Here is a 24,920-nt window from a genome sequence, read left to right as displayed (position 1 = left end):
AACAAAGCTGGCAGTTTCTAATGGTATAACATGATGATGCAGCCCTCTCTCAGAACAAGAGGTCATCAGGCACTAAAAAAGAAATCTGTTTGTGGTCTATGAGATCCATTTTTCAGTAGTGTTCTCCAGTTTCACAAATGAAACTAGTGATCTATCTGAATCATATTCGTTTACTAAATTTGAAAAAATAGTGATACAGGAATCCAAATATCATTATTCCTATCTATACCAGACTGGCTGCTTAACTCCCATGACCATTCTCAAGTAATCCTGAAAGGAGGAATATGTATTTTGAAGTAAAAGAAAAAAAAATTAGACAAACATATTCTGATTCTATAATGTAATTTTGATTCTATAATATCCATAAAAATTCATTTAGGGTACCGTGGCCAAAATAGAATAATTTCATCTGTCCTACCTGTGCACTGGAGAAAAACTTCAAATTCGCCATTCGATTGCACCTATTCTCAGGTGGATTTTCTTTTATTAGTTTCTTATTGGAATTACAACTTCATGAGCTTACTTTGGTAAAGACAGTAGATAAATTTTTTTATATATCTAGAGCTATTATAGTTAACATTTTTGACAGTTTAAGTAAAAAGAAGATCATTATCCAAGCAAAATAAATAAATAAATAAATAAACCATGGCATATAGAAACTACCAAAGATGGAAGAAATTTGGGCTTTATCTCAAAAGCTGGCAGTGATCTCTTCAGTTCTCCTGACAAAAACAATGTCTAGTCCATAACCTTAGCCTTAATAACAGCATCTCCATTCAGAGAAAGATATATTAATTACATTAACTATGTAATCACTATGGATTATGTATGTGGTTGGTGGGCTTTTTTCTTTTCTTTCTTTCTTTCTTTTTTTTTTTTTTTTAAGAAAGCAGAAACAATTTGCTCAGGTCACCAAATGCAGTAAAAAAAACTATATTTAGCTCCTAGCAGCATGCATGGAAGGGAAATGTGAGTGATTAAATGCAATATTAAGTTGTTTAAATGCAGCCTAGCACTAGCCAAAGCAAAAGGTGAGGAGATACTGTCAGCACTTAATGCAATTAGCGCAGTCAAGAGTGTAGTGCTGTCTGTCCTTGTGTTTGCTCAGGCTTGCAAGCCAAAATATCTGACTATATTTATTTATTATAAAGCATTTATTCACTAGGAGGATTTCTTTTCAAGCTGTTTCAAATTACAATGCTAAATTCCTGGGATTAAAACAGACAGAATAATAAAACAGAAACATAACATACCTTCGAGGTCATCTTTTCTGATAACAATCTTTCTCCCTTCATCCACATGAACAGCTGTTAAGCAAAATATTCTGTTTAACATATTTATAAATGTTGCGAATTACTGTGCATCATCTATTAAAAAGCCTGTGTACTTCTATTTCCATAATTTTGTTATCAACTGAAAGTCATACGCTGCTTCATTCACTTTCATAGGTAAACTGAGCAAGACACTACTATTTATGATGTGATAAACTGTAAGAACCATAGTCACAATAGTTTTATTGTATTCTGTCACAGATTGGTAAACAATTGTATTGTGATTTGGAATTTTGCTATAGGAATTAGTCATTAAGCCAATGGAAAGAGTATATTCAGCTCAGTTTTACAGACTATACTGGGACAGTGCTCTGCCATCTTCATAATCAGTTTAATTCCTTTCTACATAAAAGGAGCACACAAAACTGAAGGTGCACAAATAGATGATATATGGAATAAAAGTAGTCCCCAGAGCAAAACACTCTTCTCACTTTTCTCATGGAGAAGCTCTCATAAGGCTTCTCTGCAGACTTTAGAGGCCTTTAGCACAAGACCAGCATTCAGAAGGGCTTTTGTTGTTATTTTTTTTCAATTAGATTGACTTTTTCCATCTGCCAGAAAAGTGATAATATCAGATAGCTCAACCAGTAGCAGGGGAGCTTTGTGCCAGTACTGGCACTTCTCTGAGGTGAAAAAAAAGTTGTGGATAAATACAGCAGTCCATGGATTGATGAATTTATATCATAATTCCATTTTTATTTTTTTCTAAAGCAGGCATATTCAACTACTTTTCCAAATGTTGCTGCTAGCAAACATAGAAGATTATGAGACCTCTGGGCCCATTTCACATTGCAAATGATACAAGCTGCCAGGGCATACTGTCTCTTCTGAAAACACTGTTCTTTGTAGTAATTCATCTTGTTTATACTTAGTGCTTATCAACAATAACTGAGATAGAATCCCCAGGGATTGTCCATGCTGATCTTGGCATTCCATTTATATCCCCCCAACCTTGAAACTAGTGAGATATTCATTCAAAGGAAGAAGCAAATGCTGCTCCTGAGTTTACTTAAACGAGCAGAATCTGAAAAAAATTTAGATCAAATATTCAATATGTGTTCCAGCCTTGTACAACCTACTTTGTGTTCTTTCCAGGTCAACGGGGTCAAGAGCTGCAACTGGTTCAGAGACTCGAGAAGGCCTGCTAATGCCAGCACTGTTCACTGCTCTCACACGGAAGATGTAAGACCGTCCTTCACAAAGACCAGTCACTGGATACTTGCAGATTTTTACAGGTGCATCATTGCACTGGACCCAGTTCTCCAAACCTACTTCACATCTTGAAGTAGCAGAAGACAGCATTTATCAGTGTTATTCCACAATAGAAATACAGCATCCCGCACACACCAAGTCAGATTCACAAAAGCCACTGAACTATCACTTATTAATGAAAGCTACACACTTCATATGATTTCTTCACATCAGATAACCAGTGTTCACCTTGTTCATATTTATTCATAATGCAATTGTGAATGCCATTTTTCTTGCATGGTTGTGGGTTGTTTTTGTCCTTGTCAACTCTCTGTGCTTCCATTTAGCTCTTTCTCTACCTTGCCATATAAGGCATAAGTTATTCCGCTTTTATTTTTATACGTATCTCTACAGAACATGCTGAAATTGCAACTTTCACCTAATCTTTTCTGTCTCATTCTTGTCATATTTTAATCAAACAGGCTTTTCTCTCTGACAGTGGTTTGGTTACTGCAGATGACTGCAGGAGTCATCAAGAAGCACAGTGATGTCCACATACTGGCTCCACTGCATGCCCACACGTTTTTCCTCCTACTACCATAAACTTTAATGGAGAAGGCCGCCTTTTGCCCTGACAGTACCGTCAAAAACAGGGTCGTGATCAAAGACTACTTCATGCTGCAGTAATCCAGGCAAAATGTCAAAAAGAACAGCTGGATAGATTACATACAAAATAGATGAAATATTACTATGATCTACTCACTGTACAAAATGGATATAACTGGTAGAGTCCTCAGTTTTTAAATTAATTTCTTCATGCTGACTGCTATTCATAAACCAACGTTTTCCAGCAATTTCCAGACAGTTGTCTCTGAACTACCCTAAATTACAGGGTAGCAAACAGCAATGAACTATAAATGTTGTTTTTAAGTGCAGTGTTGTACATTGTAAAATCATTTCAGTAATGTTTTTAGCTGACTGTCAGCTTCAGACAGTAAAGGTCAGATATTCTACCTTGGCTGCAAGGGGCAACCACTCAGTTCAGTGAAAGAGAGATGCAAAATAACAATTGGACTCCCTGATCCTGGGCTGCCTGCACTGAGCTGAAAGTGAGCCAAATGCATTGTAGACTGGAGGAAAGAAAGAAGTGCCATTCTGATTTAAACTATTGGCTCTGAAGAGCCTGTGCCTCAAGCCCCTCTTAGAACATAGTTATGGCTAAAACAAAAAGATAATGTAATAATTCTTAGATTCCAGGTTTTGCAGCATACAGACTACAAAGTCTAAATCTAATTCAAGGTACCCATAGATTCTGACTCTTATAAATCAAATAGTGTCAGGGCCCATTCTCTGATTTGGCCACATGAAAGCTATTGAGCATTTTCATTATCTGATAAAGAGTGGATGCTTGCAAATGATTACTGGGAAGGACTCCTGGTCCTTGCTAGCTTCAAGACAGTGTCCAGGATTGCCTGGGAAAGTACTAGAAAATCAGAGCTAAAAATGTTCCAGAAAACATTCTAGTAATTTAACAATGTAGGCAACTTACAGTGCCTGGGGTCTGCATAGAAATACAGCTAAAGAACATAAGTACATGGGAATATAATGGCATTTTTATTCTTCAGAATGTGCATGGTTTTGACAATAAACAGAACTAAATAAGTCCCAATGCTTACATACTTGTCAACAAAATATCCAATGACTGGGTTCTGAGTGGTTGTATTTGGTGGTTTCCAGGTAACGATAACATAGTCTCTGTTAGCATCATGGCATTTAACATCCATTGGAGCCCCTGGTGCTCCCGCGATCAATGCATCAGCATCTGGATCACAAATAAAAGTAAATCCGTTTTGATTGTGAAATCCACAACTGCAAAAAGGAAGATTTTCAGCTGCTCTGCTAGTCTTTTATGTGAATGTGAGCCAAAAAAAGAGTTTTGTCATACTCTAATTCACTGCGCTAATGAATCAGACCTATATCTGTCTCTCCACATGGATAAAAATGTTCTGGAATGTGTTTTTTGATCTTTCCCACTGAGAGCTGTAGCTAAATGGGTTACTGATCAGACCAAGGTACTCAGTAACAAACGTATAGCTGAGGAAAATAAATCTCTCAGGGAATTAAAATTTTTCAAACTCTTGATTCATTTCTAAGGCTGCTTTTCATATAAAATTTTACAGTACCAACAAGCCTAGGTAATGAATGTACTTTCATTAAGATATCCTTGTGCGGCTTCATTTTTGAGATGTTGACTATAGACCCAAGGCTTCTAATGGAGTCTACTGACAGATTTTTTTCCTTTCAAAGAAAGGTTTCCATAACATGAAAACTTCATGTAGGGAGTCCAAATGTATTCTTTCATGGATTTTTGTTTGTTCGTTTGTTTTCTGAAATAAAAGTTACAAGTTTAATTTGAAAATCTTGGTGTTTTCTCAAATTTTCTCAAGATATGTTCCAAAAGTACTGTCATTTGATAACAATCTACATGCTGTAAAAATGCCCATAGATTTGCTTTATGCATTTTTCTTGCAGCTGAATCTGAAGTATTTCAGGAGAGGATCCTTAGGTAATGAGAACATAATTTTCCCATATTGAAAAGCAATCAGTTTTGAGGTGGCTGAAATTCAGTCAAGCTGCAGTCCTGGTACACATGAAAGGGAAAAAAAAAATAGGCAAGACAAAGGCCAACAAAAGGCACTACAGACTCTGGAGTACATAGTTCAAGGCCAAGATTCTGTGCACGTGAATGCATTTGCATCAGACTAAGTGCAAAATGGACCATTGAGGTACCTAAAATTAACTCACCACCATGAGAATAATTTCTAGGAAAATTACTATAAATTAGTGAACATTTTTTTCACTTGGGTAGTTTCTTTTTTAGAAATCAAATGGAACTAGAAATCTTTTGCATATTGTTTCCAGAGAGATCAGGGTGGCTTGTTAAATATATATTGAAAAGCTGATGAAGCCTATGGGCTAGTCCCACAAGAAAGATGGACCAGCCACTCAGGAAAACATTCATGCCTCTCCACTCCACACAAATTGGCTGGAAGACACTTCAAGTATCTTTCCAAGACCAGCCCAGATCTCTATGGATTTAAAATTACTGCAGCTCCAACAGCTTCAGTGTGGCTGCACCAGTTTGCAATGACTGAGCATGTGGTCAAATGTATTTAAGAGAACGAAAGCACTAACCAGCCAGTTATTTTCATTTCAATCAAAAAAAAAAAATTAAAAAGAAAGACTTAGTTTTGTACAGCTGTACGTATGGGAGCTCATTCTCCCTTCATTGAGAGTTGTGTATGCAAATGCAAGGGCAAATTCTGACCTTTATTCCATTTTAACACATTCATCTTTCTTTTTAGCTATGTCTCTTGTGAAAACTGTATTTCTACAATGAGCTAATTTCTTACTCTGCTTCTTTTTCTGCTTATTAAGCTGAGTGTGCCTGGTATGTCAGTGGGAATATTTCTTTCTCATCCAGAATTTGAGTGTGCCCAACAAGGCTTGTTCCCACTTGGTAATGTAGATAAAACAATTACAGCACAGACTGTTAGCACGCAAAGACATTAATTTCCTATTGGGAAAAGAGAAATTAAAGAAAGATATAGGCTGTTTTTTTACAAGAATGATGTATCTCATTCTCCAAGAAGAATCACACACTTCTTGAAGCTCTCACTCATGTAGAGCAAGTGTATTGTGTCTAGTACAAACTAGTATATAAATCAAATTACTGTTAAATACCACCACGCCACCTTTCTTTCTGCATCATTTATTGCATAGGCTTTTTTAACGAAACTGCTCTTTCTACTGCTATTTTAAATTTCTCCCAAGAAAGGGGTGAAAACCTTACCTCTGACAAACAGGAATGCACTATATTCATTCACTCCACCTTTTGTAACCATTCGCAGGGTGTATAAACCTTCATCATCTTTGTTCAGATGAGTGAAAGACAGAGCTGCCTGGCCTTCTCCAAAATACAGCTTTGTCCACTTGGAGTCCTTTATCAGAACATCTGGAACAGAAGACCCACGTTAGCACATTGGGCAGCACAATGCCCTAGCGTAACCCTGTGCTAATGAGAGGCAAAAGTACACCAGCTTTATACTAACTTTATTCAGAGGGGCAGTGCTTTGATGCCATGAAAACTCTACAGAAAGTAACTTGCGACTCCCTAAGCATATTTCTTCAATGAATTTGAGAATATGAGGTCTCAGACTATACTATACAGTGCAAACTTCTGAACTTTCATCACTGTTATTCTGAATATGCTGACAGAGAAAAATATTACCAACATTTTGAAGAAAATTATATAAAAACCTGCCATACTCTGTAATAAATGTAGGGTGGAACTTTGTTTCATTATTAATAGGTTTTGTAACCTGTTCAGGTCAAATGTCAGATTACTCAATTTCTTTCTCCAAGTTTAAAAATGAGATTTCTGTTTAATCTGGGTTGCTATAAGCATACACTGAATTTAAATCCTCAAGGCATGTCTGTTCAGCAGTGAATGAAATTATATTTGAATTCCTCATAGGTGAGAGATGGTGACCCATGATTAATGAAAATTAATCTGATTGCCTACTGAAACCTGAGAAAAAGAACGAGCAGGATATTTTATGCTAGCCAAGGGAGTTTCTTCACCTTAACTTTTTAAATAATTGTTTGGATTATTTTTTATTTCTAAATCCCTATGACCTATTGCATATTAATTTATTCTAATCAATTCAGCATAATTATATGTAAAGGAAATGAATATCTATAAATGTTTATTATTCTATTGCTTAAATGCACATTGGTGCAGATGATTGCAAAGGAATTCATTTTTCCAGCTACCAGTTGAACTACATGGAAGGTATAATAAATATTAATTTTTCAGATAATAAAACATGCTACTAAAACAGTAAATTATGTGATCATCTAAGCATACAGCTTCCTAGAGAGAAGAATATAAAGTAAATTTAGTCACATTTATTCCCATGGAATCCTTAATCATGAGATCCTTGCCTAGAAAATCTGCCTGTCCCCTTTCTGTCATGTCACAATGGAACTGACACTTCATGCAGAGAGACATGAAGTACTTTAAATGAAATCAGAAAACATCTCCACTTAGAATCTTTAACTAGTGTCTGGGTTCTGGGGAAAATCCTAAAGAAAGAAATGAAGTTGAGCCATGAGCACCTCTGAATAAAAGGTCGCTTATATACATTTCAAGCTGAGAGGAATGGCAGACACTCCAGAATTAACTGATATAAACTGCAAACAAGCCTGTATTGCCTGTTAAGGCCACAATCATCCATTCCCACTGTTCATGTGCACCTTACACCAGAAATTATGGAAGTAGTGTGTTTGGTAAGAGCAGAAAAACTTTCCTTCACAAAAGGCCAAAGACACACTAAATCCTTTAAGAAAGCAAGAGGTCTCTTTTTAATGCAGCCTGGATGGTTGACAAAAGAAGCCAAGAAGAAGAGTAAATTTCAGAGGCCACAAACATATTCTCTGGTTTTACTAGGGAAGGTATTTTTGCACCTGTGATCACAATGATATTACAATACCAAAGCCTCACAGTCGTGATCAAATCTTTAGTACACTGATATGTTATGCTCCAGTTCCGTCACTTCTGTTATGCTCCAGTTCCATCACTTCTACCAAGACTTAACAAGAGTTCACCTCAGAGTCAGTGTAAGTCAACCTTCACTTGCTGTTTTCAGTACGAGGGATTTTTCCTAAAACATTATTCTTCTGAAAATTCTTATATAGAGAGCAAATTATACAATTGAAGTTTATCTTCATCAGGCATTTTGACCTGCTGTACTATCAGCTCAGTTGTGCACTCTGTGATTTTTTCCTTTGAATTTAACTTTATATTCTGCATTACAGTATAAATAATTGCAGAATGCTGGTGCATATCACTTTATAATGCTTATATTACACAAGGGATCAATATCAGAAAGCTCTAGTTACCAGCTCATCTCTTATTAAGATTGGATATACATTTCAGAAGTATTATCTTGATTTAGTTCTTGCAGTATCTAAAATTCTTCTAGGTGGGCCATGAATTGTAGACGTCATATTCATGTTTGTTGAATCCCAAACCACATTAGAGGATTTGATTCAGTTGACTTATACACCCCTAGGAGTTTAGTAGACAACCTCAATAAGCTTCACTCATGTGAAGATTATTAATACTGAATAAACATGTATAATTATTAGAAAAAACCTTATCAGGGATTCAACTGTTATTACTTGATTAATATAAACTCAAAAATCATAGGAAAAATAAAGATTGTCTTCATGAAATAGTAGAATTAAATATTGTCCAAAAAAAATCACAACATTGAAAGCACATAATGTTCTACAAATTATTAACCATCTCATCATTTATGTTAATGCCTTGCCTCCAGATTTCAAGCGATTCAACAGTGGAAATTGCAGCACACAGCAAAGATTCATAGTTCATGAATTCCTGCTGTATTCGGGAACAAGTTCTGCCACTTGATATAACTTTACACCTCTTGGAAATAGTGTGATCTATCTACATATCCATTACATAGCAAGAGTGAATTATGTAGGCATTATTAAGTATTAATCTGAAAGGGCTTGTTGAAAGGGCAAACAGTCTTGTTGTTCCATAGATTAAGAATAAGTCATGGTGGATAAAAATTGAAACAATATGGGGCACTCATGTGAGGAAGTGACTTTAGATTTCCATTTAGTCAGTAAACATTTTAACCATTATCTTATTAGATAATATGAGGTTACCTCCTTTGCTGTGTGTGCTCAAGAATAGGTACACCACGTCACCAAAGAGAGATTAAGTCCATAAATTCATACTAGAAAAGCTTATTTGCTTAATTCTGAAATTAAACTTGTGAATTTCATGTTCTAAACTGATCAGAGTCTTCTCCAGCATTTTCCATGCAGCTTCTATACAGTGTACCGACTTACCATCTCTGTACCACTCAGCACGAGGCCGTAGTCTTTTCAGCTCTGGGGTGACCAGCACAGAACACTTAAGGGTCAGTGTTTCACCTTCAGTTGCAAAGGTGACTCCAAATTTCTCCAGAAATTGGACATCAAAATGTGTGAAGCAAACATCATGCGACAGTGGCACTATGCGTGAAAAAATGAAAACATTCTTAAGTAAATTGTAGTTGGCACAAGCAGGTTACTGTCTAATCTGAATAGAAAATGGAACTCTCTAGTATAATGTATTCTGATCAAAAGATGCAAATGAGAAAGAAAAGCATCTGGACAGCTCATATTGGTATCAGAAAAAACAAGTTATATTTAATTTCCTCATATGTAAAACATTATTATGGCTCTTAATAATGATAAGGGTATATAAAATACTTAAGCAAAAATTTTATAAATTGCTTACAGTGGAAGGGCATTATCCCAGCTGGGTGAGGCTCTTCACTCTCTCTGTACCCTGTGAAACACACAATAAAGATTCAACAGCATGAACATGATAATTATTTCTTATTTTAACCATAAATTAGTACTTACTTCTCACAACCACAGCACAATTAGTTGATGCCTGCCCGTGGATATTTGTTGCAACAGCTGAATAGGTAGCAGAATCATCGAAATCAGCTCTGAGAATGGAAAATAGGGAAACAAATGACTCGGTGCAAATACAAATGCTCTTAATGATCAGTATTACAAAACAAGCTGTGCAAACACTGAGCAAAGCTCTTCACTCACGCTAAACAGTATAAGATGATGAAAGACAATCAAAAAGCTGGTTCTATGTTTTTCTATGATTTTATCATGGATTAATGCGCAGGTTGCAATGACTTGAGCAAACTGGAGATGACCTTTAGAGAATGATCAAAATAAGAGAGCTGGAATATACCAGTGCGGCTATTCTTTTTCGCTATGTAACTATGCTCTTAATCTGTCTTGCCCTTCTGCCACATACTTTAGGGAAGATACATGGAATAAAAGGATGTGATGCTTGCAGAAGTACATTGCTCTACAGTGATTCCTAGAAAGTAAATACTGGCTTTTTATGCCTCTCATACCTCCTAGGAAATGCAAACGAAACAAAACAAAACAAAAACAAACAAAAAAAAGGAATCCAACTTAAATTGTGGCATAAAGATTTTGGTTTATTTTATTAGTGACAAAATTTATCTATTATGTAAGGAGAATTTAAAAGAAAACAAAATTAAAAAAATAATTACTTCATGGCAAATAGTGCCCACTGATGGAATGTCTCACCTAGTACGTCCTCCCTTGAAGGAGAATTTACGCTAGCAGATATATGACCAGTTAAGATACAAGTCCAAACCTTTTTCTATTAAAGATGTGATAAATCACAAGAAATATTACTTCAGTGGGTATGACATAAAATTGAAATAAAGGAAAGAAAACTAATTCTTTATTTGCACATGCATTTTTTTGTGCAATTACTTTAATTTACAGTTAAAGTAAATTTATCTGTGTCTAATAAGCATAAACATCACTGACTAGGAGCATTAAAAATATTTTAGACTCCTTTTTGTTAAAATACAGATTTAGATAGAATGAAATTTCCTCAAAAAAGAATATTAGTCTGCAGGAAGAAACAATTTTGAAAAAGTTGGAATATTTCATTTTAATATTTCATGGAATCATAGAATGGTCTGAGTTGAAAAGGACCACAATGATCATTGAGTTTCAACCCCCTGCTATGTGCAGGGTCGCCAATCACCAGACCAGGCTGCCCAGAGCCACATCCAGCCTGGCCTTGAATGCCTCCAGGGATGGGGCATCCACAACCTCCTGTGCAACCTGTTCCAGTGCATCACCACCCTCTGTGTGAAAAACTTCCTCCTAATATCTAACCTAAACCTCCCCTGTCTCAGTTTAAAACCATTCCCCCTTATCCTATCACTATTCACCCTTGTAAACAGTCATAATCATTTCAGAATGAACATTTCAGTTCAAAAAGATATTTCAGGATTTACATCTGCTTTATTTTCAGAAACATACTAAATACTTTAATATGAAATATTCTCATATATTGGTTTTTAATAAATAAAGATTTTAATTTGGCTAAAGTTGATATCTTTTCTTGAGCTTTTTTCCTTTAAAAATATGTTCATGTCAAAGAAAATTGTCAATTTTTTTCCTATTTCTTGGAATTTCTATTATGATTAGCCATAAGTTAATCAGAGCACTGTCTGAAATATGTATAATTAAATTCTGCTTCTGTGTATTCCAATGCATTTGATGGAGATCCTTCAGTAATTTCCAGTGACGATACATAATGCTCTACACTTGTGCATTTAGTTTCCTCTAAGAAGAATTAATGAATTTGTACATTCTTGGCAACTGCCAGATTAGAGGGATGAAATTGTGCCTGTACTTGTCTTCTAAGAATTCTTATATCCCAGGTGTGAAAGAAGAAGGAATGCATAAAAGTGTTTGAAGTAAATTGTATAAGAGAATGCCAATCTGGGGCCATGTAGTACTTGAGACAGACACATCAGACTCCTTTTTTTCAGCTCTTATATATATTCTTGGCAGTGTCAGTAAAAAATGATACTTTCTGTTCTGTGATGCCTAAAAAAAAAAAACTTGATGAAAGCTCTATAAAATTGTGATTTAACTCTTTAAACGAACAGGAGTAACAGCTCCTCCTAGAGGCAAATCTTCAGCACGCAATTCACAAAATATGGCATGCTACCAAGTCAATCATACATTTAATTATCAAAGACAGAGGAGTGACTCTTAAGATTAACCCACTTATCCAGAAAGCCTGGAGTTAGAGTATGAAACCCATTATCACTCTACTGCAGTCTAGGCAGGAAAAAGTAAGTCTGAAAAGCACTAGAGAAGAATTGAAATAATAGGCTAAATGTTACTCAATATTTCAGAGATTTCTGAAATTATTTTCAAAATATCAATACCCATTCACCAATCTACATATAGCTAAAATGATTCTGGACTTAGCTGAAATCTCTTGGAGTTAGTTACATTAACTTCTTATTAACAATAATTTTTTTTTTTTAAGTAACCCAGTTTCACTGTATTAACATTTGTGTTATGTCAAAAGTGAGTTAAAACTTTAGTGCAGTTTTTTTTTCCTAAATCAATGCTTCAATGTCTCTTTATTGAAATGTACATAACTTACACACTGTTCTCAGCTCAGTACGGTGCCTTGCTATAATGAAACAAGCCAACAACAAACGAGGCATCTCAAGAAGTTTTTTCAAGGGGCATTAGATAATTGACTGTGGTAGAAATCTAAGGTGTACAAGTCACTCTGCACTACACCTGTTTTAAAGGAAATGTATGTAGTACATAGTATGCACTACATACAGTAAGATATGTAATATACAGAGATCACCCTGCTTGAACAGCCCCTTGGCATGTATTAGCATGTAACAGCTCCCAAAGGACTGCTAGGCACAGCTCAGGAGACAGCAAGGGGCTTTTCCCAGGAAGCATCCTGGTTGTAGCTGCTCTGTCCTGAAGGATAAGAGGATTAGCTGCATGGCTGTCATCCACTGCACGCCCAGGGAGCGCTGTAGAAGAGGATGCATTTAGTTCGTTATAGAAGGACAGCAATTCCTAGTCACCAGTGGCAGGTAGTGCCATAGCATACCCTGCAGACTTCATCCCTTGATACATGCCCCATAAAGACTTCCTGTTCTCCAGGCCACTGTCCAGGCCACCCCATCTAGAGACCTATAGAAGTGTACTGCAACTTCACCAGCCTATGCCTCCAGGCTTCTCCAGGAGACATGCTGCAGGGCCAGTGCTGATCCATCCCCAGCTGCACACAGTTCAGGCAGCTCTCAGCACTGACACCATAATGGAGTGATGGATGGCTGCCTCATCACTGCTGTACCAGGCTGCTCCCTTTCATAAACAAAGCACTACTTCAGGCCTCTCTCAAATACTACTTAGCTGCTCTTCAACACAATGAGGTTAATTCAACTATCAGTTTAAAATAGCCAGCATCTGCTTTCACTGTTGGCTTCATTTTCCAGCAGAATAGCAGATAAAACAATCAATAGTAATTAATTTCTATAAGAATCACTCAGGATTCAGGAACTGAAACATAATTTATTAACCACAAATTGGCATAGAAATAATTAAGAAAATAGAGAACAAATGTGAGGCCACATTCTGCTTGACCACTTAAAGCATCAAAAAAATCAGAAAATGAGGAAACAGCATGAATCAAATATCTGATTAACTTTTTGATAGGTATATAGCTGTGCTACTCTCAGTCCTTTCCCCATAACTTTGCAGTCTCATAAGGAACAGCAAAATGCCTCTATGTATTTTGGGTCTCCAAGGTAGAGGAAAGAGAATATAACCATAAAAGTCTCCAGAACAGACAGAAGAGTCACAAAAGGATTGTTTCTTTAACCCAAGCAGCTTGATGTATTAAAGGACCTATCTGACAGAATTGTTTAGATTAGTGATGGTGTGAGAACTAATTTTATAAAAGGATGGAGCACGCTTATTTTTTACAGTACATTTTCTTTTATGATAAGGAACAAGATTCTTGTTGTTATTATGAACATACTGATAATAATTCCCCAGTCCAGGCATTTTAAGAGATCCTACTAATTCTATCCATTTTCTGGAGGTCACTGCTTTGAAACCATTTTATAGTACTCTCCCATAACCTCTAACTGAACTCACCAAGGGATAAATCAAACCATCTTAGATAGCGTCACACTCAATGGCCTGCCTTTAAATTTGATGTTGGAGGTATATGGGGTTAGTAGGTTAGCACTACACAGCGCATTGGCTTAATACACGCAAGTTGACACAAGTCGAACAGGATGGCAAGGTACATCAAGTCCTAATTCTCCTTTGGTGCCAGATAATATTCAGATTGAGGATTACCTTGGAAGCTACTTCCTTTTCTGTGAATACAAAAAAATAGATTTCCTAGATACACCATAAAGTGTCCTGAGTCAAGACCATTCCCAAACTGTACACCAGTTTTCCTTGCATCATGATGGAGAATGTATTATCTAACCTTTACAAAGGTCAGTTAAAATATGCTTAGAGTACATTTAGAAAATATGAAGTGTGAGGGCACCTCACACATGTTCCAAGGTACTAATAACTTTTGTGAAAATTAAATTGCCCTCAATCCACACAAGTTTCTGCAGCTCTTGTGGTTGTGAAGGGAATATTCCCCAGGCAGATACTTCTGTTTAAAATGCATATATTCATTTAAACATAGGGATTGAGACTAAGATAACATTTTTGCCTCAATTAGAACACAACTTAGTGCATGTCAAGAGCAGGAAGCATAACATAGTACATTTCAAGAATTAAAGTTGCCTCCTTGAATTTAAATGACAAAATATTCAGCATTACATCTATATGATACCAAAATGTGGAAACACTCTGCAGGATCACCATCTCATATTCTGATTCTCTAGGCAGACTGAACCTGATAGATTCTTTTCAATTGGTTAGGTTTTGTTCCTACTGAATAGAGAACCTCGGTTTTGAGGTTGACACTGTCTCATGCCCGTCTCATTGGCTCCCAGCTATTGCAGCTTATAGAGGAAAGTGACTGACAGGCCAGAAAATTACAGATAATTTCATTTGGGGGATATTGTTTGTATTTCTGCGAAGAAAAAAAGAACTGAAGCACACCATACCTGCTGCCTATACATACACTGGCAGCACATACCTGCAAGGCGCCAGGACCTGCAGCCTATCACCACACAATCAACTGTATGCAGCTCCAAGGCTCTGCCTCCTGAGCTGGAGAAGTACCTTTGCTGCAGTGCCTGCACTCTGTCCTGCTTCCACCCACAGCAGGAGGAAGGGCAGGCCTCTTTCTGTAGTTCCGGCTTAAATTATTCCAAGCCTTTTGTTCCTAATCAAACTAAAATAGCACTGTACTGACTGCACAGTGTCATTTATTAAATGAGAATAGTTAGAAAAGAAAGTTCATTCAATTTTTAAGCTTTTTTTTTTCTTCTTTTTTAAAGCAATGCTGACGATGCTTAGGAGCCGAGTGCTCGATTAGGGACTAGCTCTGCCTTCTGGCAGTAGGTATTACACTGCACTCTACTGGCTTTGCCACGCATTTTCACTGATGGAACCACAAACCCTTTCTTGCTGCAATTAGAAGCATTTTTAAGCACTGAACTGGAACAGGAAAGGGAGATAGCCCTAATGAAATATAAAACACTGCCAAATTTTGAGATTGTACAAGTGGCAGTGTGCAACTGCACCACACTGACATTGCTCTGGAAAATCAAACTTCTTTCTCTGCTTATCATTTCTCATCAGTTCATCTGCCTGCTCTCTGCAGGACTTTTGGAATACTGGGAGCATGCTACTGTCCGCTCTATACTCCAGTCACCATATCAGAATACATAGTATAGCCCTTCATGGTTGTGTAAAGCGAAGTGATTCATTGGAGAAGCAATTTGACTTTCATATCAGTGAAAGAACTAGTCCATGCATCATAAGAAATAAAAAAAAAAAGAAAAGCACTAGAGAATAGAACAAAAACCCGTGGCTAAACAAATAGCATCAACTAAGAAATCCAAAATGTTTGAATTTAAAGTACTGAGAAAGACACTAACATGTAAAATATTTTCAGCCATGCTATAGAGAAACAGAGTGTACTAATCTTTTCTACCTCTGATAGAGAAATATTTTATTGTATCATCTGACTATCTGTAGTTAAATCAAATGGAATAAAGAAATAAATATTAAACAAGCCCTATAACTGTGAGAAGTTCAAAACTTATCATGAAAGCTCCATATCCCCCTTCTTTACTGCATAAGGGAAATCTTGAGCTTAGACTCTGAATTGAGAAAGGTTATAATGAGCAAGAGAGGGGAACTATATGGTAATTATAGTGCTTAATGAATGTAGAAAATGTGGTAAACTGAGCACAAAGCATCATGAAAATAGGAGACTGAGAAATGAAAATGATCTTCTATAGACATGGGCCCTCGAAGACAGCAAATACGAGGGATGAAATTGTGTCCAGTTACTGTTTTAAGTTGACAAGGTGACGTCCTGGTTCTGGCGCCTCAAGAATTTTTCCACTGGGATCAAGGAATACTCATAGGAATAAATATCACACTTGCATCAGAAGGAAAAGTTCACTCCCTGAGCTTCCCTGAAGCACTGAAAAGGTAGCCAAGAAATTCCAAGGCAGTTCTGAGTGGCTGTGGATCAGATGATATGCAGCTCAGCACTTTGGTATGAACAGCTGAGAAGAGCACAGCAGTGGATAGGTGGAAAATCCAAACTGTTCTACTTCTAGGAAAAAAATAGTGCTACAAATATGCATGCATACAGATATTTATGGAAGATCCAAAGTGAACTGATAAATGTTTTTACTTAAAACTTCAGTAATACATATTTTAACCAAATACATATAATTTGTCAAATACTAGTACATATAATAAAAGCAATAGAAAAACTATCAAAACATTCTTTCATTTCCCACAGGTTGATTTTCCAACTACTGGGAAGCACTAAGAAATTAATGGTCAAGTTTTGAAATCAAATAGATCAGTAATTAAAAATTCTATTTAAACTTAGACCTTTTTTTATGTTGATGAACTGTGTAAGTCTATGGTAAATCAATCATAGCTTTGGGTCTATAATAATAATCCCCCAATAGTCTTTTAAGTGGAGAAGGGAGATCTGTCAGAGAGCACCTAGGTGACCTTAGCTAGCATAAAGACCATGCTACCAGACAGAACATAAAAGGAACAGAGCAACAGTAGTTGAAGAGGGCAGCTTAACTGAGCATGAGTAACCACATATGAATACACACAGATCTGTGCCTAGTAAACAGTGGATGATGATGAGTGGGGGTGGACTCTTAAGTGTTTGCCAGTGAATGACTCTAAGGTATGTCTGAATAAGTACAACTCTATCTGAACAATCCCAAAGGTGGCTGTGAATGTTGTCTACATGACTGATAACCAGTAACGGAAGACAAAAAAGTACCAGATTATAAGATACCTCTGATGTGATGGCTACAGATGCTCTAAAAGCACTATCCTCACTGATTCTCGCTTCCTCAAAAAGCAATTTACACTCTAAAAGTAAGAAAAGAAAACTGTGCTACATATTGAATGTCGGGACTCACCAAGCAGCAGTTTATTAACGCTAAGCAAGATAAACACAAGTACAATCATTTACTTGCATTAAGTTACCCATACTTTATCTATCACTCATTGCCACACAGATCCAGACAGAGAGAGCATTTTTCATTTTCATCTGCTGCGAGGGAGAGGGTTGCAATAGAGCAACCTGTTTTTCTCTTTTAACCTCACCTCCAAAAGTAATGCTGGTGAGATAGAACTAGCTGTGATGAGACATCTCATAGATACAGAGAGCAGCCAGGAAATTACTCATGTCCTGGGGTTGAAGGCTGTGAGTATCTTATAGGTACTTACAAGTACTACTACTCCTTTAGAAATCTCTTAAGAAGGAATAACAGAGTGGTTATGGCTGAGAACTTCTATACAGGGATATGCTTCTCCTGTCCTGAGCTACAGAAAGTTGAAAAGTCCAGTTGGACTTCATTTCAGAAACAAAGACAAGCATTCCTTCCCAAAAATAGAAAGAATTATGCAGTTATTTTCTCTGCTTCGCTTTCTCACAAGTTCAGGCTCTCTTCCGCTGCTGACAGGTAGACAGACAGAGTAGAAGATGAAACATTTGATTAGATAAGGACTAGCTACAAATATTCCAGCTGTTTGACCACAGCTGATAATCATGTCTGGAGAAATTTAAAAGCATATGTCTTTTTTGTGCCTCTTCTCTAGATATTCATTTTCTTTTTTGAATGCTGCTGTTATATCCTCATTTTATTCTGGCATTTTATATTTTATAAAAAGAATTCGTACTGAGTCATAGGCAACAGGCAACATTTCAGCTGTTTAGGACAGCCTGGTATGAGTGTTAGTTTTAGGAAGATGTTCTATACAGGCATTTTCTATATTTCAAGATTAACATCATTTTGAAAAACACAATAAATTAAATTAGATTTTTTTTCTAAGTTAACACTCCCTTAGTTCTCAGAGAACAAATAAATGGAGATCAAAAGGAAATAGAACCCGCCATACAATAAAACAAAAACCAATAATTGTGTATCTTTGCCATGGCCAGCAGAATTTCTAGGTAACTTAAAGAGCTTTGTCATGAAAAGAACATAAAATACACATTTTTCTACTTTGATTGCCAAGAAAACAAAATTATAACAAAAAAAATAACTACTTCGTTCAGCCACTTACATCTGCTTTACATTTTATAGACTGTCAAAGCTAAATAATAGAAATATCTACTTTTTCATTTTCAACTCATTTTCATGACATAATATCCAGCTACTTAGTGAACCACGTCTAGCCTAAATTTGAGAGAAATGTGATGAATCTGAATAGAGTATAAAAATCTACTGTACCTGTTTATATGCAATACATGTACTCCATATTTGTTTTCAACAGTATACTTTGCTGGATCACTTGCTGGCGTAATCAGTTCCTCATTTTTGTACCTGACAATCAAGAAAAAATGAATTAATTAATAGCAGCTTCTATTCATTGCAATGATTTGGTTGTTTTTTACATTCAGGAATCATTTTTTATAATCTGAGAACTCTATACATTTTCTCTAGCTGTGTATTTTCCGATATTATGTGAACAAATACAATTCAGGCCACAAAGGTGAAGGAGGACCATTGCTACAGTAGATAGTGGAAAGGAATGTACCCAGACTAGAAGAGATGGCAGTAGAGAAAGACAGGATGTTACTTGAACTTTCCACAGTCCACTAGCCCTGACACAAGATGGGAAGCAAACTTTGATCAGAGTAGAGCACTTCAGCTCACAAAAGGGAAATAGCAATTGGGTAAGATATTCACAGTTCAGTCTGTAGCTCTGCCATATACCAGATAGAACGTATCTAGACAGGAGGGCAGCTTCAGGGTCTCTACATTAATGTCCACCACAAGAGGGGCTGACACAAAGCAAACACTCAGTCTGTGGCAATTGCCTATGACAACAATAGTGCTGTGCAAGTTAACCTGGGCCTAGTTTGTGAACTTTGCATATTGTGCCATTTTCTACTTCATCTTCAGGGAAATGAATGGCCAAAAAGACTAGAATGCTTTCCACAATCTGCCTTCTGAAATGCTCAATTTTGCTGCTCTTCGCACTGCGCATGGCCATTCAGCAACCTTTCCACCCACTCTTCCCACTGCAGTGTCAAGCACCAGGATAAAGCCCATACATGAGGATTACAAAGTGTTTTTAAATAGCCATTATGTGTGTGACGTTTATCACTAACACCATAAATTCCCAACGGGAAAAGCTAAACAACAGTTTTAGAGGCCTGGATAAGGCCAATTTCTTACCACTGAACAACAGGGGAGGGAAATCCTTGTACAGTGAAGCAAAGACGCACAGACATCTTTTCCCAGACAGTGTGAGATCTCAGGCGCACTAGGATTTCAGGAGCTCGACTTATTTTTTCCTCAAAAGCATGTCTTTCCAGAGCCATATTTTCTTCTACCTGTTAGACAAAGGAAACCAATAGAAGTAGGAAAAGAAAGGAAGAATTTAGCACTAGATTCAAATAGACTAGAAGATTAATCTCAAATTCACAATATCAAAAAATGTTAAGTCATTACTAATATTTGAAACATACACCTAATTTTTAGTATATCTTACAATTGTACTTGGATAGGGACAAAAAAATATTCAGTACTGTACCATTCTTTGTATAGCAAGTCTATCCAGTTGTTCCCTAGCATGGTGCCTGGCCATGTGAATCTCTCTTTCCAAAGACGACAACTCACTGGCAAATTTGATCCTTTTTTCATCACTAGCATGAGACTTTTGTTCATGAGTCCTGTAGAACAAGAAAAAATGTCAGATAAGAACGATCAGTATGAAGCTTTAAGATTATTAGTTACACACATTAGGCATCTAAGGGCTTTGAAACCACATCAGGAAAACTTAGTTTAGGAATTAGTCTACCAGTCTATGAGTTCATCCTAGTGAGCTTGTGAGGTGCATATGACTATGGCATAGACTGAATAGTTGTGCAGAGAGGAACCTGAATGAGGTTTAATGCGAGCAAGTGCAGAGACTTGCACCTGTAAAGGAATAACCTCATGCATCTCTACAGGTTACAGACTGGAGAGGAGCTCTGTGGAGAAGGACCTGGATGTTCTGGTGGACAACAGGTTGGCCATGAGCCAGCAGTGTGTCCTTGTGGCCAAGAAGGTCAATGGTGTCATGGAGTGCATTAAAAAGAGTGTGTCCAGCTGGTCAAGGGAGGTGATTTCCCCCCTCTACTCTGCCCTGATGGGGCCACAGATAGACTACTGAGTCCAGCACAGGGCTACCCAGATCAAAAAAGACAGGGATCTTCTAGAAGGAGTCCCGTGTAGGCTCACAAAAATGATAAATGATGATGATAAAGAGATGATAGATGATTTCCAGTACAAGAAAAGGCTGAGTAATCTGTGTCTGTTCAGCCTCAGTAAGACTGAGAGAGGATCTAATTAGTATTTATAAATATCTAAAGGGAAGTAGGTGGCAAATGGATGAGGCCAGGCTCTTCGTGGAGGTGCATAGTGATAGGGCAAGGAATAATGGTCTAAAAGTTGAACATAGGAAGTTTCATACTAACATGCAGAAGAACGTTTTTACAGTAAGGGAGACGGTGTACTGGAACAGGTTGCCCAGAGAGGTTGTGGAGTCTTTTTGTATGGAGATATTGAAGACCCATCTGGACACCTATCTTTGTAACCTGCTTTAGGAGGGGGGTTGAATTTGATGATCTCTTGAGGTTCCTGCCAACCCTCACGATTCTGTGATTCTTACACTGTCTTTCCCCCCATATATGTTGTGCCATAGCTTCATATTTCTTGGAAGCAGGCATGGTCATACTGTCCTGACACTCCACAGCCTTATTTAAGATCAATAACATGATTGGCTTCACTCTGGCTTTAACTTTCCTTCCCATGGATACAATAAGGCAGAGTAGTGAAGGCAGGTTCTATGCCTACGTCATATTATGATAAAAGTTGTGCCATGCTTCTAGTGTGTCCCTGGCTCTAGCACCTGAGAATCACTTCTAGATCCAGGGGTTCATCAAATGTCCTCACCTGACAGATATAGACCAAGGAGTTCACAAAGATGTGATGAACTGCTGCATACACCAAAGTTATCCTTGGACAGGGGCAAGCAGGACATGCTACAGAAACTGCTAGTAAAAGACTCTCTTGAGAAATTTGTTGGTTTTAAAAGGGTTAGTGAGCCACCTGGGGAAACTGTGAGGAAGAGCCGACTCCATCGATTTTTCAGAATTCTTATAAAAACCTCAACATTTTCAGGAGGAGCTAACTCACGCCTCTTCATTCATGATGATTCTGTAAGCAGCCTACATTACTTGGCCTTGACAACAGCACAAAAGCAAGGAGCTATCAGCAATTTCTAACACGACTATAATTACAGACTCTTAAAGTATAACCCAAGATGCAGTGAAGCAAAGAAGACGACTTGCATGATCTTCAGTGAACAAGTAGATCAAGATATTATTTTCACTGCTATTTTTTAAATATCTGTTTTTTTTCACTTCAGTGTATTGTGAACACCAGCCTTGTTTTGCCATGTATAATTTAATATTAATAAAATTTAAGATGGTTTTTAAAAGATGAGTTATATTATGCTAATGAGTTTTATTCCCCTGGAACATTCTACTCCTAGGATGTATCTTTCAAAAAAAAGTTCAAGAACGCTGAATATGTGTATGATATTCTCAACAAATTTTCTACAGATAAGGCAGAATTAATTCTTGTATCATATACTGTCTATATATATGTTACAGTCACTGTAAAGCATGTCAGAGCAGAAACAAATTCTCTAATTGGAGCATTGCTGCCAGCACATTTATTCTAAGACTTCATACCAAGGCTGTAATTGAGACATGACAAAAAGCCATCTTGGTATTAAGGAAAGAATTCAAAATGTTCAAACTGATCCAAACCAGAAATGTAGGAATAGTGCAGTAGATCTGTTTGAAAATGTTTTGGATCCTGAGCAGATTCTAATTTTTATTGAGTTTAAAGCTATTTGCAAGGACCATGCTGGGGATTAAGGGGAACAACTCTGGGTTGAAATATGAGAATGAAAATGATACTTGGTGATTTAGTATTCTAGCCAAAATAGATTAGTGTTGAACAGTGACAGAGAAGACTCCAGTCTTGCTGACTTTGAAGAGAGCCCTGGCAAAAAAGAGATACTGAATGGAACCAGAGCCACTACACAGGTCAGGTGGGACACAGCTTTACCTTTTTCTGGATTCTTGCATTGCTTCATGAGCCAAGCTGCGTGCCCTCCTGGCACAGAGTCTGCATGTTGTTTTTCCCAGGCCAATTGATTCATAGTGAGCAGCCTGCCTAGAAGCAGCCCTTCAAATATATTTAAACAAAAACAAAAAACAAAAAAAAAAAAAAGCCAAAACTGTTATACCCCAGCAGGTCTGGGGAAAAAAAGCATTCATAAAAGTCAAACAAATTACTTTAAGCAAGCTAAATTCTGTAATCGAGCATAGTTCGGTAAAGATGCTACTTTGCATTCCTTACTAACTGCAGTGCTACTAGGATGTTCTGATTCCCAGTCGACCTTCAGAGGCTTAATGCCCATCATTAATCACTTGAGGTCATTAGACACTTTATTTCATTTGATTCTATTAAATAGTCTATAGTCCATATTCAATCCTTTAAGTGCTGTGGTAGCACTGCTAAATAAATCACAAGGGAACCAGCTTGTCTAATAATCAGCGCACACAGAATCCCTATAATACTGCATATTTCTAAATATTCTTGCCTTTCTACACTTCACATAATCTTCCTCATAAAATCCCTCTTTCATAAGGGAATCTGCAGAAGCTGGACAGTTAGCTAGGCATCTTAATTACTCAAGAGAGAGGACAGTAATTCCTAAGCAACCCAGATTCAATGTTCCAGGCTTTAAAACTAAAACTCAGAGACTTCATGAGAGGAATTGAAACTGTTTTGTTGCTTAGTTGAAAAAAAAAGAAATAATTTGAATGACAAAAAAAAATAAGTAGGAATAGCCAATTTTGGGAGAATTAATATCCTTCTCATGTTGTGTGGAAGAATGGATAAAAAACCTGCTTCTATTATTTACAGTTTACTTCAGTGCAATTTTACTTAAGATAAAGTGAGATTCAATCAGAGCTTAAAAAATGGAATTTCCAATTTGGAGGCAGTAAAAAGGATGAAACCTCAGATAAAAAGCCTGTGTAGATGGGTTGCTACCTAACTAGATAATCTAGCTATGCTGGTGGAAGATGACCGACAAGAAGCATCTCTATGGAAGGAATTGAAAAAAGTACCATTCTGAATAAATCACCAGCAAGGGAGAGGAGAATGCAAGTATCTGGATTCGAAGAACTGACTGATTATCCAGTATGGAAACATCAGTATGAGATACATGAGAAATACATGGTACTCACTTTCTTGCTGCATATTCTTCAAGTACGTATCTTGTCTGAATGTTGCGATAGGACTGATCAAAGTGTTTGTGTCTTTTCTGGTAAAACGGCACTGCTACTGATGACATACTTCAGTTTGTTACAACCAGCAATTCCTGCAATGAAATCACAGTTAGCCATATGTTTCAGATACTTGTTTGATATTTTTACATACATATACATATGTACAAGCACAGATGTACAAAATTCCATCACTTTGTCGCAAACAGAGCTGTCAATTGTATACATGGGCACCTCGGGCTGTTTATTAGCCACAAAACAAGCCACAAAATCACAGATAATAGAGCAAGAAGATCTTGATGAATTATTTTTCTCTTCTTTCCAGATGTCGTTTAATACCTCCTTAGAAGTTTCCAGGGACAGAAATCTGACAGCTTTTGGGACATTTTCGAGCTATTTCATCTCTCCACTTTTCAAATATTTTGCTTTATCCCCTTCCTGCAATTTACACTCAACCATTTCTAGCCCAGTTCACCATGACAACACAAAATAGATTGTATTAATCCACTCTGCATCAGCATGTTGAAGATTCCAACACTGCATTCACATCTCCTATCAGCTCTCCTATATAAACCAAAAAAGCTGGCTCATGCTGTTTTTTCTCATGTGTTTCTTTTTTTTTTTTTTTTCTGTAGACCAGTCATTCTAGTTGTCCTGCAGAATGCCTCCAAAACATTTGCAGAGTTTGATCATGATAGAAGGTTCAGGGAGCTCCCAAAAACATGTGGTCGGCAAGCATACTGTGTCAGCGTTTACCGAATTCCCAGCTAAGCTGTTAAAAGCAGACAAAAGTATCTGCATCTTTTTTGTGCTCATTAGGAAAATGATGAAAACTTTTTGCAAAAGTGTGGAATGCT

General features: G+C 37.0%; 1 protein-coding gene across 1 annotated transcript in view; it reads right to left on the bottom strand.

Moving 5' to 3' along the window:
- Window positions 1-24,131, bottom strand: part of MYOM2 (myomesin 2) — a 66,035-nt gene extending 41,904 nt beyond the window's left edge. The window contains exons 1-12 of the mRNA XM_042820900.1: window positions 24,025-24,131; window positions 22,835-22,954; window positions 20,247-20,385; window positions 19,889-20,046; window positions 18,938-19,030; window positions 10,032-10,120; window positions 9,904-9,954; window positions 9,471-9,635; window positions 6,376-6,537; window positions 4,203-4,344; window positions 2,411-2,610; window positions 1,254-1,307 (exon numbers count right to left, since the gene is read on the bottom strand). Coding sequence (XP_042676834.1) covers window positions 1,254-1,307; window positions 2,411-2,610; window positions 4,203-4,344; window positions 6,376-6,537; window positions 9,471-9,635; window positions 9,904-9,954; window positions 10,032-10,120; window positions 18,938-19,030; window positions 19,889-20,046; window positions 20,247-20,385; window positions 22,835-22,954; window positions 24,025-24,131 — 1,480 coding nt within the window. The remainder of the gene's footprint in view (window positions 1-1,253; window positions 1,308-2,410; window positions 2,611-4,202; window positions 4,345-6,375; window positions 6,538-9,470; window positions 9,636-9,903; window positions 9,955-10,031; window positions 10,121-18,937; window positions 19,031-19,888; window positions 20,047-20,246; window positions 20,386-22,834; window positions 22,955-24,024) is intronic.
- Between the last annotated feature and the right edge of the window lie 789 nt (window positions 24,132-24,920).

This window comes from Centrocercus urophasianus, unplaced genomic scaffold (genome assembly GCF_019232065.1).
Source record: "Centrocercus urophasianus isolate 14NV4802_14NV808 unplaced genomic scaffold, USGS_Curo_1.0 seq_10, whole genome shotgun sequence".
Taxonomy (NCBI): domain Eukaryota; kingdom Metazoa; phylum Chordata; class Aves; order Galliformes; family Phasianidae; genus Centrocercus; species Centrocercus urophasianus.
This window is presented reverse-complemented; position numbering and strand designations above follow the sequence as displayed.